Consider the following 15,133-nt stretch of genomic DNA (forward strand, 5'->3'; position numbering starts at 1 on the left):
AGCCAGGTTTGAAAACAGCAGCTGAATCCTTCTGTACTTGCAGTTTCCCTCTCTGTGATAACACTTCTCACCCTGCTGATGGCCAAGGAAGCTGCTGGAGCCCTCTCTGCCACAGTGGGAGGCAGAACAGTCACAGCTGTCACAGGGCAATGCCTGTCCTTGAAATCCTCCTCCAAGGAGGAGCTGAGGGACATGGGCAGTGGGCACAGCAACCAGCAGAGCCAGAGGGTGCAACTGCACGTTTGAGAACAAACAGGATGCACAGACACGAGAGAAAAACCCTTCTCGATGAACACCCAAGAGGAAATGAAATTAGAGACACTAATCCAGATAACCAAATCGAGCAGCTCTAATGTGGGGTGGCAGTTAGGCAATGGCAAGAACAACAGCACAGGGCCATCAGCAGACTCCACCCTGCACCACAGCACTGAAAAACAAAATTGTTTCAAGGCTGTGCATTCACCCGCCTGAGTAATCTCAGCTTAAACCAAGGGAACCACTCATGTGTTTGAACTTGAGCAGCACGTTTGAATCCCTTGCCAGGCTGGCACTGAGACCCATCCTGGTTTCCTCCTCAGAGCTGGGAGAGCCTGTGGAAACCTGTGTGGTTCCTCAGAGTGCACTGTTCAAAGGATGACATTGCCTCTGCCTAACGTGCTGCTGCACAGCTCAGTCCTGCCTTAAACCTTCAAAAGCCACAGGGATGTTGTACCTTACATACTCTTTTCAGGAGTGGAACCAACTCCCAAGCCTTGCTGGGATGCTGCTGACATTCCCTGCTTGTTTTCCCACCAATAACAACAACAAGAAAGCCACGGTTTTCAGGAATTTTCATTCCAACCAAAAACTTGTCTCTGCTTTGACTCATACCTCGAAGCAAAGGGACAATTATCTAATCACAACACTCAATCCCATTTGCATAATCTCATCTAAATTGTTCAACTGCTTCAGATACTTTTGTGATTAGAGAGACACTCCACAAATAAACTGCCTGCGTGTTCCTGACACTCAGAGCAGGGGTTGCAAGTAAGGGGAAGATAAAGCAGCGTGGAAAAAGGATTCCTTCCTTAGCAGCACTCACACCCAGCCTGAGAAACCACAAAATTTCATGTCTGTTACTGAAATGAAAGTCCCATCAAAGGCCCTGGAAGACTCGGGGATATTCTGCAGCAAAACTGAAATAATATTTAGTAGGTGGAAGGTTGAGCTCGATGCCTGGAACAGGAGCTAAGTGCCACCTAAGAGCACATTTCTGGCTTATTTATGGCCTGATGGCAAATCTAAATTACTGAGCTCCAAACCCAGTGCTGCAAGAGACTGTCTTTGTGTCCTCAGGCAAATACCTTAAAGTGCTTTCATGCTCATTAGGAGCTGCTTCACTTGCAGAGACACTGAGCATCAGCTGGCCAAGGTTCTCCAAAGTGGCTGCTGACTTTGGGTCATTTTGGACCTCCAAAAAGGGCTTGGTTTCCACCCACTGCAAGGCCCTCAGGTTTCACAGTTTCTTTCAGTGAATAAACCCCAAAACCCAGCAATACAACTTTCTCCCATGTTATATTTTTGAGAACATGGTTAAGATTTTCACATATTTAGATATTACTGGCTCTTAGTAAGAATTGTGAAGGAGAGGAGAGGAAGAACTAAAGAAGTTGCTTTTGGCCTTTATACCATCTTGGATAACTGAATATTTGGAGAGGGGGTTTTGGCTTTTGGTGATCCAAGGGGGAATCATGTCCTTTTTGTGGTCCATACACAACTCCTGTGCCCCATCATTGTCATAGCTTGCACCTTTAATGTATTTATCCTCCAAAATATCTGTGAGACAGGGAGTTACTGTGCTCTTGGAGCCAAAAGAAGGCGGCACCTTGCCCTGGGAGCTGTTTGTGGCTCAAGGAACCTACTTCCAAATGTAGTTCTGCTAATCTGGCCTCAGGCTCTTTGGGAATGACACATCCTAAAGGACTTATTCACTTTTTCCCTCCTGTTGTCCAATTTTCTCTGGGCAGCCTTGGCTTTACCCTTTCAAAGTCGACTTTGCAGCAGATGGGCCTATTTGAAGACCAAAAGCAAGCACAGAAATCAGCAGCTGGTCACCAGAGATTCCCAGGAGGAGATGGAAGGGATCCCAGCAGGCTGCCCAGCACTCTGGCTCAGGCTGACTCACACAAGGAGCCTGGCAAGACACATTTCCTGGGCACTAAGACACAGCCAAGGCTAAAATCACAGGGTGGTGCACCAGCAGAAGTTCCTCTGTGTGGGATGCACTTCCAGAGGAGCTAAAGGCTGTGCCAGTGACTGCTGGCAAATGTTGGGAGGGATATGGGAATCCAGCAGAACTCCAGGCACTGTGCTGTGCACTTCTGACCTGCCATTCTCCCCCTTGGAATTCCCAAGGGCTGAAGCTGCTTTGATCTCAAGGAGGATCAGCAGCTCTGGGGCAGGAAGTGGAGGAAGCTGGGAAGATAAATTGACCCCCAAAGTCAGGGTCTTCCTAGGGAGTTAAGTCCTCTCTCTGAGATAACATCTATGAGCTTTTTTGGGAAGCTGGATGATGAAATGCGGCGTCCTTATAAAGGCTGATCTTCCCATGCAAGTAGAAAACATTACCTCAGGGAGAAAAGAGGAAATACCACAGGGAAGTGGGTCATTATCCCCCTCCAAACTGCACCATTCTTACCCAGTCAAAGTGAGACTTAAAACACCCCCCAGACAGTTGGTTTCAGGTCAGTGTGAGGGGTTTTAGTCGTGCAAGGCACCCCACACAGGGGAGCTCCTGGCAGAGGCTGAGAAGGGATGGTTAAACAGGATGGACAATGGATTTTCCTGCAAAAGTAAACCTGGAATTGCTGTGCTGCTGAAGGGAAGCAGCACCAGCTGCCCTGAGCCATCCCAGCACAGCCTCTCGTGCACCACTCGGGTCTCTGCGGAGCCATCCTGACTCATCCTCTGCCCAGCCTCGGCTGACGTGTTTCAGGCCCAAATAATCAGGGTATCCAGGGACCAAAATGCACCCCAGCTGCCTGGGAAAACATCATTACGTGCCCCCAGCTCCAGGCACAGAGCTGGAGTCACTATTTATAAAATCCTCTGCGGCCCCAACATATAAATGTGCTGCAAACAGGCGAGAAACACCTGAGGTTTATATTTTTCTCCCAGAGGCTTTGGTACTGAGTCTTATTTATGCACAGGCTCTGAATGGCATAAAACCCCCTCATTTCTCTAAAGGAAGCTTTTTTTTGGGTTATTTCTGGGTAAGATGCTCAAAGCTGGTGTGCATTAGCATCACTCCAAGAAAGTAAATGGTGCTGGGCTGATTTACACTGCTGGAAGGCTTTGCCTCTCAGAGTATGAATGCATTTATAACACAGCTACACAGAGACTGTAAAGGGAATATGAATGTGTTTTCTAAGGTGCAGCTGTAAGCTACATTTACTCCAAGGCTTGTTTCTGTTGCCCGTGGACAGTGTGAATATGAACCAGATCCAACTCTTGGTTAGGTTGAGATTTCTTTGAATGGGGCCTGGGAGAACTGACTGCAACTTATCCATGGCTGATACGTTGTGATTTGACACCTACTAGGCCTTGGCAGCTCCTCTCAGAAAGAAATATTGATTGGGAAGAAAAAAATTCGATATAATTGTAGAACAAGGGAGCAGGACATCATTGACACCACTTAGAGCCTGCAGTTCTGGAGAGCCCTTTGTCTCAAGTGGATGGCAAATGTTAATTAAGGTGCCCTCTCTGGCATCAAGTGACTTGATGTATTGTCTCATGGTAAATTTTTCTGTCTGTAAAATGAGAATGATAGTTATTTGGAAGTGGCTGTTCCTGCCAGTGCCATTCTCGTGCAGCTGTGAATTCTACCCATCAATCTAACTCTGCTGTAACTATGGGAAACACAGGGAGTGAGGGATTTTGGAGGCAATGCTGGGATCAGTGTCTGTGAGCAGGAGATGATCCTGTCTGGCCTCTCTCCGGAGGAATTTGCTCTTCCTGCCTCCTGGAGCAGGGAGGGTGTTTGCCTTTTCTCTTTGCACAGCACAGCAGGACTGTGGGACATGAAAATCAGGCTTCTGCTCGCTGGGGGAAAAAATGATATTAGTGTTTCGTGCCAGCACAAACTCGGGGCTTGAAATTTGCATCCTGAAACTGCTTCGGTCGCCCTCGATAAAATGGGGAACAGCTCGGAAGAAAAACAGCCCCACCTTGGCCATGCCAGGTGTCCCCAGTGCCCTTTAACTTGGGAGAGATGTTTGGAACATCCTGGTCTCAGCCATTTTCCAGCACGTGCTCAAGGGCTTTGCTGAATCGGAGTGTTAATGGGATTTGTGTCGTGTGAGAACTTGCTGTATTTCATTAAGCAGGGGAGAAGGAAAAGAGTCAATTTAAAAATCGGGAGATGGAAAAATCTCCCTGAAATGCGCCCGCCCCTACACTGGAATTGTGTCACAGTCACCAGCCTGGAGGGATTAATTCTGCACTGTCAGGAAAGGGGGGACAAGTGGCACTTGCCCTGTGTTTGATAATAGCAGGGGGGTGATGGGTGTGAGTGAAATACAGTTTAAAACCTCTTTCCACGTCAAGTTCCCAGACTTGGGAACTTGAGTTCCCAGAGCTCCCAGTTTTTGGGTTTGCCTCTGCATTTCTAGCATACAAGGCAGACATCCCATGGTTTGCTCAGCCATAACCTTCCTCCAGCATTTCCATGCTGATCTCCTGCTGGCAGGGACTAGCCTGGCAAGGTGCTGGCAAGGACAGGAGAATTCACCCTCAAGGACATGAATTTGGTGCCTGGGGAAAGCAAAGCCATCAAACACATCTCCCCTCACTCGTTCCATGTTCCAGTTCCTGATGGTTTGCTTTCTGTTTAAATTTTACACCAGTGGTGGGTGACACAAACCACCCAGGGCATTGTCACACCTGCACGTGCCACTCTGCTCTCCGTGCCCATCTTTATCCTTTTGGGAATCTGTGGGAAAAATGGGAAGGCTGAGGCTTCCCAGGGAAAGGAGGAGCTGCTCTCTGATTGTGGGAGGTTGATGTACCAGGAGTTGTGGGTATTCAGGGGGACCTCAAACAGCACCTTTTGCTGCTGGGGCTTGCCAAAGCTTCAGGAGAAATATCAGGGAGAGTGGATTTGAAGGGACAGCACCTTATGAACACAGACAGGAGGTACAAGGTGTCTAAAACTCTGTTTGTGTAGGTTGTCAGCTGCTTTGTTACGGTGACTTCAGCAATTCCCTCAACCCACTCTACTATTTCTTGTTGGTTTTCATTTTTTCCCCCCTCCACTTTTTGCTGCTCTCTGGATTCATCTTCGTGCACAGCACAGAATATGGTGGGGACAGAATAATGCCAAGCAAAGCCCTGGCCTATTCTTTTTGGGTCTGTTTATAGAGGGGCTGAGTAAGACACAGGCTCGGCAGTGCACCCCATTGTACTGCACAAAGCCTGCAGAGAGTCTTGGTGATGGAATCCAAAACCCTGTCAGCTGCTGAACTACAGCTCTTTTGATGACTCTGCTTGTTGAGGATAATTAGACTGGTGCAGCACAGACACACACACGGATGTCTCTATTCTTCCTGCAATTGCAGAGCACATGCTGGGAATCCACTATGAGCTCTGGTGAAAACCCAGGGCAACGTTTCCGAGCGGGAGCAAGATTTGGGAGGCCAGGATTTGCTTTCAAAGGTGACTTAAAAACACGAGGGTCATCAGGAGCCAGCAGGGTTAGCACTTGATGTTGAAAAGCACTAAATTTTTAGTGTTTTTTTTTTTTTTTCCAAATTTTTCGCTCGTGATCTTTCAAAGGATGGAGTTCCCCCCTGACTTGTGTCAGTGTAGTTATCCAGGAGGTGCTGAGGACTGGCAGCATCCTTTGAGCATGGGCTCCACAGCAAAGTGGGAGCAATAATTTAGGGATAAACTTCCTTTACAAGGGGCATTGTGCAGAATTCTGCAGGAACAGGCTGACCTGCTGCCACTGCCACCGAGCCTCCAAGGGGGGGAAGGATAATCAGCATTTAATGCAAACAAGGCTCCATTCAAAGAGTCTGGATATCTGAAATCATGAGTTTCTCTAGCGAGCCTTTGTCTTGAGAATCTCATCAGTAAATTTAAACTGGCTCCTGACAGTGGTATCAGGTCTGTGAGGAGAGGGAAAAAGGGACAGGAAAGATAACACTGGTATCTGTATCACTCCAGACTGATATGAAGCCTGAAAGGGAATTGCATGCTAAGGATCAAGTTATTAACTGCCTGGGGGTTTGACACAGAAGGCACAGAGCAATTTTTCAGGCTCTCTCAGTGACATGGGAGGTCTGGGTTGCACTCTCTGAAGCTCCTCTCCTTCCCAGTGCAGAGAGTAGGATCAAGTTCAGGACCTTGGCTCCGAGACAAAAAACTCATCAGAGACACAGAAGCACAAGCAAATGTTTTCTTGTCACCATGTAATTTTAATACCCAAACAAACCAAGTACTCAGGGACTGGGAAACTTTCTGACATCTCCTCCAGCGTGTGCCAAAGTTGGAGAGCCCTGAAAACCACATCCCAGCAATCCAGGGATTGCTGGCTGCTGGCTGACTTGCCACTGAACTGGGGATTCACTGCACGTGGGGATGCTACTCAGACATTTCAATCTGAGCTCCCACTGAAGCCCGGTGTGTGCAGGCACTGGAAAGGGCTTGGGGTGTGCTCTCCTCCCTGCACACACCCAGCCTGTTCTCTGGCACTTATCCAGCCAGCACTGCAGTGACCTTGGCTGTCCTGGGAGCAATCTTTGTGTAGGGAGGCTCTGGCCTTAAACTGTTTGTGGCAGAAGCATTTTCTTTGCCCATATCAGACCTGAATATCTGATTGTTCCACTTCCCCCCCCCCAGCCACCAGATATGATTAATGGCAGTTGTGTCCAGTATCCTGAGTCACTGAGGTAACACAGGGCACTGCTGCTGCCATTAGCATGTCAGGGGGTGATCTTATCACAGGAATGGCTTCTCCTGCCTCTGATAAGGAATGTCTCTCCATCTGAAAATTCTGTACAACACCATGGAAATAGCTGTTCCATTTAGACCAGACATCTGAGTCTTGTCATTAAGCTGTTGGGCTGAAACTCTCCAGATTTAGGAAGAATATCAAGTATCAGATTTAGGTGGGTGCAAGTATCAGCCTAACTATAGATCTGATGTATATATTTAAGCCTCTCTGTGCTTCAGTTTCCAGACTCTACAGCAGAAATAAAGAGCCCTGTATGGTTTATCACTTTAGGTCTTTAAAGTTAGGATGGAGATCCCCCCACCCCCAAACCCAGTGGAGCCACTGGCACGGAACAGTCTGAATCCTGCAGGAATCATCTCCTGGCCCCAACAGCAGAAAATTGCAATAAAGCCAATGAAAAAAAAAAAAAATTAAAATCCATGTGCAGAGCAGCCATGGGACTCAGCCCCAAATGCCTGTTTGCTCCAGCCTTCCTCCAGTGCACCTTCCTGGCAGCTGCTAATTCCATTGCACTCCCCGTGTCCCACTGCTCCGTGCAGACCTGCTGGATCCCTGCCAGCACAGATGTACAAAATCATTCTGAGGCCTCAGTGCTGAGCCCAGGAATTGCAATAGTGAACTGGAGCAGTTAATTGCTCAAAACTATTGCTCAAGTTACGATCTCATCTGTTAAACCCCGGCGTGGGCCGAGCTTAAAGGTCAGAGCTTAGACGGGCACGTGGAAAGGGAGGGTCATGTAGGAGAAGGGGGGGTCTTTTCCAAGCACTTCCAGCAGCTTCTTCCTCTTTCACTATTTGTAAACAGGTCACAAACTCTTGCTGTGAAGCTCCTGCTCACAAATGTCCGTGGGCCTGATGGTTTTTATGCAGTACTGGAAGTATTTTGCTTAGGTGGTTTCTCTGCTGCACAATCCACGGCTCCATCCAAGCCAAAAATTCACTGTCCTGAGGGATGAGCACAGGCAGAGCTTTAGGGGAAGCTTCTCCCTAATCCAACACCTGGATTTTCTGTTCAACAGCTGAAGATTTCCTCCAGAGCTGTCGTTAAAACTTGGAAATCCCCCTTCAGTGGAGCCTTCCAAGCTGCTGCTTCTAGAAATGTTTCTATGCATCTTCTTCCCCTGGGATGGGGTTTCCCTCCACACCTGGGCCAACACAAGTCCCTACAACTCATGAAAACCCTTCTAAGACTTGGGCTCAGTTGGGGCTTGGGGCATGCCCATGTTTTGGGCTGGTTCTTTGTAGCAGGATGAATTTCAGCCAAGAGCATTTGCAGAAAACTAACACCCTGAAGGCAAGGCCATGAAGGAAGAGAAACCACTTCAAAAGGGAAAGATCATATGCCACACTTCTTTTTCCATGCTGTATTTTCCCAAACCCTAGAGGAAGGAGAGAGACTTCCAGCCTTGCTGTGTTGCTAAGTCTGTTACCAGGCAAAACATGTTGTAGCAGGCTAGAAAACGTTTTCAAAACACAGGAGAAGATTTTACTGTTTGTAAACTGGGTCTGAGCTGCTTTTCTTTGACAAAAATGAAACCCTTAATACCCCTAAATTCTCACAGCCACTGGGAAAGCAAATCCAAATCAGACTGCCTTGGTTTTACCCAGGGCCAGGGGAGCTGACACAGAGTTAAACCAGGTGGTCTTTTGTGGGAGGGAAGAAGGAGGAAATGTGCAGCACAGGGGAAGTGATGAAGCTGAATCACTGTAAATTGTCCAATATTCCTGTCTATCCCATTTTTATGGGGGGGAGGGGAAATGTTTGCAGTTGTGCTCAGATCCACCCAGGAACACAGCATTACACATTAAACCAATATTATCCATCTGTCTGTAGGAGATAATTCGCCTTTTCCAGGCCGAGATGATGGGAAGGAACATCCATTTATTTTTGGGAAGCTTTGCCACCTGTGTTATCCTTCACTCTTATCACAGAGAACACAGTGACTGAAAAAGCACAGTACCTCTAATTGAAGTGTTCTGGTTATGAACAGTGATTTACCCAGCTTGAGTAATGACAGGGGCCAGGGAATTATCTTCATTTTTCTAGGCCTGGATCTCTTCTAAAACAACATCTCAGGGCTGTGGCTTGAATTCAGAGTTGTATGAAACTGAAGTAACATTTTAAATGTTATATATTTATATATTCCTGCACATATGTGCACCTAGAATTAAAAAAAAAAAAAAGAAAGCAGGATTTTTTTTTTTTTGTCTCATGCTAGAATTTTAACTTTCTGTTTTTGAGGATGTTTTGGAGGAGTTTAAAGTCTAACATGAAACTTTTAAAACTGTGGATCACTGAAGTTGCAGATTCTGGAGGTATATTGATTTCTGCACCATGCAGGCCAGATAAGTTTCAATAATTTAAATTTGGTCAAAGGTCTTCTTCCATCCTGGAAGAAACTGCAGTCCATCACTAAATTTTCCTATGTTTAGCATTTTATAGACACAGGTTATAGACTTTTTTTTAGTTGCTTGGACCTACATAATAGTTTTAAGTGATCCCCCTGTGGTTTTGATGGCCTGTAAACTGCATTGTGCTTTTCTCCTTTCACAAAGAATATCAGCACGTGTACAGGGATTATACACAATAGTTCTATTTAGTTGTAGTTAGATCAGAATTAGGTGCAACAGGAGATTCAGAATGAGATGCTAAACAATATTTTGGGGCAACTGGGAAATAACAGTTGTGTGAAATCCTTTTCTAGAGGAAGCCTGTTGTGTTTAGGACCTTGAGGGCATTGGGGATCTGGTCAGGATTTGGGTAAAATGCTTGTCTTGGCGCCCAAACTGCAAAATGGGAATTGTAACATCACCTTTGCCTTCCTTCCTTGTTTAAATCAGGAACTCCTTGGGGCAGGGGAAGCAGACAGCACCTAATGGGATGGGCTAATTGCAAAAGAAAGAAATAATGGTTGTGTGCTGGCAAAACCAGGCAAGGTAGAACTGCAGCTGCTGGTACCACTTCAAAGGGGTGACACACTGCAGTGGTTTGAGCAGCTGCCATGCACAGGTAAAGGCATCCAAAGGTGGTTTGGCCATCACTGTGTAATTTGGAGTAGCTCAGATGAATTGAAGCTGTTGCTGGGAAGGAAGACAGGCAGACCTGTGCCAACAAGGATTTTAGAGGTGAATGGGTATGTCCTTTGATGGACCTTTTATCCCCACAACCCACACTCAGGATGGAAAAAACCAGGCTTATTTAATAACACCTTGATCTGAACACAAGGTCCACTTGATACCTGACAGCCTCTCTTGGTTCCTGCCTGGCTCACACGTTTTCTGCCCTTAACTGAGCTGGTCTGTAGTACGTTAGTCTGGACTAACCATCCCAGTAACACTTGGAAACCATATTTAGCCTTTCACCTTTGATTATTTCATCATACACTGGGTGGAAGTGGCTTGTCCAAAGTAACACAGAAGCAGGGAAATAAAAGGAATGTGAGACTCCTCAGCTCCTGTCAGCAGTGCAAGCCCAGGGTCATCCTGGCCATCTGAGCTTTTAAAATGTAGGCACAGAGAAACACTATCAAATAATGAACAATATCAGTTTAGAAGAGACAAAAGGTGTTCTTTATCAGGGGGGTGGGATACATGCAAGTTGCTCGAGCTGAATTAGAAGCTGAAAGTGCTCCCAGGATCTCAGTACTGTGTTTTCCAGCTAACTCCTGTGCCTCTGATCATGTCTCCAGGGGTCCCCTCTGTCCCCTGCCCCAATCAATCCCCCCCAGCTCTAACAGAAAGCCAGGAGGCCACTGATGCCAACAGAGATGGCATTTTGTGACATGCCTGACAGACTTGTCTGACAACTTGGAGCTTTGTTTTGCATAAGCCACCCAAACAGATGGTCACCACTTTTAAGTACCAGCCTGGCTTGTGTTTGTAGGCAGGATCTACAAGCACAGAACTGAAATTTCATTGAATTCCCTGTCTCCTGCTGTAACTGTGGCTTTGGGGTAGAAAACAGAGGTGGGAGAGTTTGGGGGGAAAACTCAAAAGGGCTTTAAGGGGACTTCTCAGTGAGAAGTGAGACTGTGGTTTTACCTCCTTGCCATCTCAGTATTCTCTTTCATTCACACTTACAGAGTAATCTTCTGTGAGTTAAAAAGTTAAAAAGCATTTTCTGGGGAGCAGTGACCTTTAGGGAATGTTCCTGTGGCCACACAGCCCTGTCTCTCAGGCTTCCAAACCTGTGCTGTTCCTTGGTGGCACTACTGAGATGTCTGATTTCCGTTCTGCTTCCCGTCTGAATTTTAATGATGAATTATTTGTAGCATTTCCAGCAGGCTGGAACAGGGGCACTAATTGCTACTTCAGATGGGGAAAGTGGTCCCTCTCCCAGCAGAGAGCTGAGCTGTCAAGCAGGGTTATGTCACATTATCCTGAATTTAGTATCATGACAGCTTCACCCGTCTGGCTGGTTAGATTTGCAATGAATAGTTTTTGCAGTTGGGGATATTTTACCCCTTTCTCTGGCTTGCTCCCTGTGTGTTTAACCTTCTCTGGCTTGTCTGACGAAGCTCTGAGTGCATTTTTATCAAATGTCAGTGTTTCCTTGGGCAAGAACATGACCCATAGACACAGTTCCTCAGCGAGGTAAGAGCAGGGCTGCCTGTCAGCCTTGATGGCACTGTTGTGCAGGTAATAACTAGTTTCATTCATAGGATCAGGCTGCTTTTTTTTCTCTAGCTAGTCTGAAAGATGCACATCTGTTTTTCCAGCCGAGCAGAGCATGAAGTCACCAGTCTCCTCTGATCTGCATTTGCATTCACTGTATATAAATGCTGTGTGCTGATCTCAACAGACAACTATAGATCACTGACAGCCCTCAGGAATGCAAGGAGGACTGTGGAAAACACAAGATTTCCTGCGTGTGCTAGTGGATCCATGAATCCACAGATAACATATGTCCTTAAACTGCATCTGTCTGTCTCTATATTTAGAAAAAAACCTGCCCAAAGACAGGCTGCAAAACCACGGAGTTCTGACCGGTACGAACGGGAAAACTTAAGGAGATCAAGGAACCATCCCGATCCCCCCTGGCTTCATTTGCATCCTAAAGCGCCGGGTCCCACTTCAGGAGTCACTCCGTTTCATCATTAAGTTCCCATTGCGTTGCTGCCTAATTAATTAAATGCATAAGCACATGTAGGGAGATGACACCAGGGCATAAACCGGACAAGAAAACCCGAACCACTTCGGGCTACGCACGGAAATTTTCTTGCATTGCTCCGTCCCTTTTTGGGTGACTTGTACAGGGATTAAAGAAAATCCCCGGGGTGACCGAGCTAAAGTATTCACGCCAGGGACTCCTTATTTTCACGGCGCGGGAGCGACGGGCTCTGATTTCAATTTAGGGGCGCAAAAACTGCCTCCGTGGCCATCCCCAACTTCCCGGCGGTGCGGGGGCCCTTCAGCACCGCGGCGGGTGGGGACGGAGCCCGGGACGGCACCTGCCTCTCTCCCCCCGGCACCTCGGAGCCAGGCTGGGATGCGACCCGGAGCATCCCTCGGGTCCTACGGCACCGCCGGGCAGCTCCGGGAGCGCATCCCTCTGGCTCCGGGATCGCATCCCCCTACTCCGGGGTCGCATCCCCCTACTCCGGGATAGCATCCCCGCACTGCCGGGAGAGTATTCCCCGCTGCCCTGGCCTTTCCCAGAAGGCATCCCAGGGCCACTCCGAGAGCGTATTCCCTCGCTTTCCAGCAGAGCATCCTCTCTCTGCCCCGGCCGGCCCGGCAGCGCATCCCCCCGGCTCCGGGAGCGCATCCCTCCGCTGCCGGGAGAACACTCCCCGCTGCCCCGAGCGTTCCGGGAAGGCATCTCCGGGTCGCTCCGGGAGCGTATCCCATCGCAGCCGGGAGAGCATTCCTGCGCTGCCGGGAGAGCATCCCTGCTGCCGGGAGAGCATTCCCAGCGCCCGGGAGAGAATCCCGCGCTGCCCCGGCCGCTCCGGGAGCGCACCCCCCCCGGCTCCGGGAGCGCATCCCTCTTCTCCGGGAGGGCATCCCTCTTCCCCGGGAGCGCATCCCTCTTCTCCGGGAGCGCATCCCCGCGCCCCGGCAGTGCATCCCCGCTCTCCTGCAGCTCATCCCTCGCCTCCGGACTGCATCCCCGCGCCCCGGCAGCGCATCCCCCCCTGCTCCGGCAGAGCATCCCCCCGCTCCGGGACCTCATCCCCGCGCCCCGGCAGCGCATCCCCGCCTGGATCCCCGGATCCCCGGCGCTCCCTCCCGCCGGTCCGGAGCAGCGCCCGCCGCTTCTCTCCGCCGTAAAGCGAAAAGGGGAGGGAGGGGGAAGGCGCCGCTCGGGAGACTTACGCCCGTGCTTTCGGGAAGCCCATGGAGAGCAGGATGTCGAGCGAGGAGCCGTGTTTGATGGTCCCGGCGCGGTGCTGGCGGTTCCGCCGGGGGATGACTTTGCTGTACAGCTCGTCCCTGGCAGCCATGGCGAGCGGCGCGGGCTGGGCCATCAGCGCGCAGCCATCGCGGGGCCATCCACGCACCCGCCGCGGGAGCGCTGCCGCGGCCCCGGCCCCGCGCCGAGCGACCCGCCCACCCCGCGCAGCCCCCGCGGAGCCTCCGCGGCCGAGCCGCCGCCTCCGGGTGGGGAGAGGGAGGGAGGGAGGGAGAGGGAGAGGGAGGGAGGGAGAGAGGGTGGGTGGGGGTGGCCACGGGGGCGTGGGAGGGGAGGATGGGGGGAGCCCACCCGGGAGCCGGGGATGAGACACCCGGGGGGCGGATGCAGGAGAAATGAAGGTTCCTTAAAAAAAAAAAACAAAAAAACAAACAACCCCAAAAAACCCGAAGAACACAAAAAAAAGACCCACAAAAGCACGTGCACGCGCGATTATTTGCATTTATTTATTTTTTTAATTTTTTTGTTAGATTTTTCTGCTTATTTGTAATTTCTATTATTATTTCTATTTCTTTGTCAAATTTTCCATTTATTTATCTGTCATTTCTATTATTATATTTATTTATTATATTTATTTAATTTATTTATTCATTATGCTTTCCATTTATTTATCTCTCATTTCCATTCTTATTTCTATTTTTTTATTATATTTTCCATTTATTTATCTGTGATTCCCATTATTATTTCTATTTATTTGTTTATTATATTTTCGATTTATCTGTCATTTCTATTTTTATATTTATTTATTTATTATATTTTCGATTTATTTATCTGTCATTTCTATTATTATATTTATTTATTTATTATATTTTCGACTTATTTTTCTGTAATTTCTATTATTATTTCTATTTCTTTATTTGTTTATCATATTTTCCATTTATTTATCTGTCATTTCTATTATTACATTTATTTATTACATTTTCTATTTTTATCTGTAATTTCTACTATTATTTCTATTTATTTGTTCATCGTCATCATGGCTGGGCTTTGTGAACGAAGGTTTGGGAAATTTATTTGTTATGTTTGCTATTTATTTATCTATAATTTCTATCATTACTTCTATTTATCTATATATTATATTTTTCTATTTATTTATATGCAATTTCTATTATTCTTTCTATTTATTTATTTATTATTTATTATTATAAATAAATTATTATATTATTATAATATATTATTATTATTTATTATTTCTATTTATTTATTATATTTTCCATTTATTTCTCTGTAATTTCTATTATTTCTATTATTATTTCCTGCTTTCTTCCCTGCTGTATTTCAGTTCATCCTTCTCATTGTCTTTTTTTTCCCCCCTTCTTCCCACTTTTCCCTTCACTTTTAAAGACAAGCAGACCCCACTCCTGATCACAGCCTGGAATCACAGCCCTGCAAGCAAAGAAAACCCATTAAGAGGCGTTTTTAAAAATAGTTTATGTCGGGGAAGGAAATCAATATTGGCAGTGACAAATCTATCACTACATTTGGGAAAACAAAGAGCCCATTTCCATTTTGTTGTATCAATGAAGGGAAAGAAAAAAAAAACAAACCCTCCCAGCTCCCTGCTCGTTCCCCTCTTGTGCCAGTTGATTTTCTGCCTCTGGATCCAAAGGCAGGAGGAGAACCAGCCCCTTGCTTTTCACTTCCCTGTACTGCCTGAACTAAGGATGCCATGGAAATTCAGGGGCCAGGAGGACATGGCACAAAACACTGCTTGTTTTAATGGGT

The 15,133-nt window shown here is 47.4% G+C and overlaps 1 protein-coding gene across 1 annotated transcript in view; it reads right to left on the reverse strand.

The window, feature by feature from the left end:
- The window catches only part of UBASH3B (ubiquitin associated and SH3 domain containing B), a 64,303-nt gene extending 50,769 nt beyond the window's left edge, over positions 1-13,534 (reverse strand). Inside the window, exon 1 of the mRNA XM_051812240.1 lies at positions 13,312-13,534. Within this exon, the coding sequence (XP_051668200.1) occupies positions 13,312-13,463 (152 nt within the window). The 5' untranslated portion in view covers positions 13,464-13,534. The remainder of the gene's footprint in view (positions 1-13,311) is intronic.
- Between the last annotated feature and the right edge of the window lie 1,599 nt (positions 13,535-15,133).

The sequence above is a fragment of the Manacus candei genome, unplaced genomic scaffold (assembly GCF_025592945.1).
Source record: "Manacus candei isolate 608988 ecotype Guabito, Panama unplaced genomic scaffold, ASM2559294v1 h1tg000086l, whole genome shotgun sequence".
NCBI classification, from domain to species: Eukaryota; Metazoa; Chordata; class Aves; order Passeriformes; family Pipridae; genus Manacus; species Manacus candei.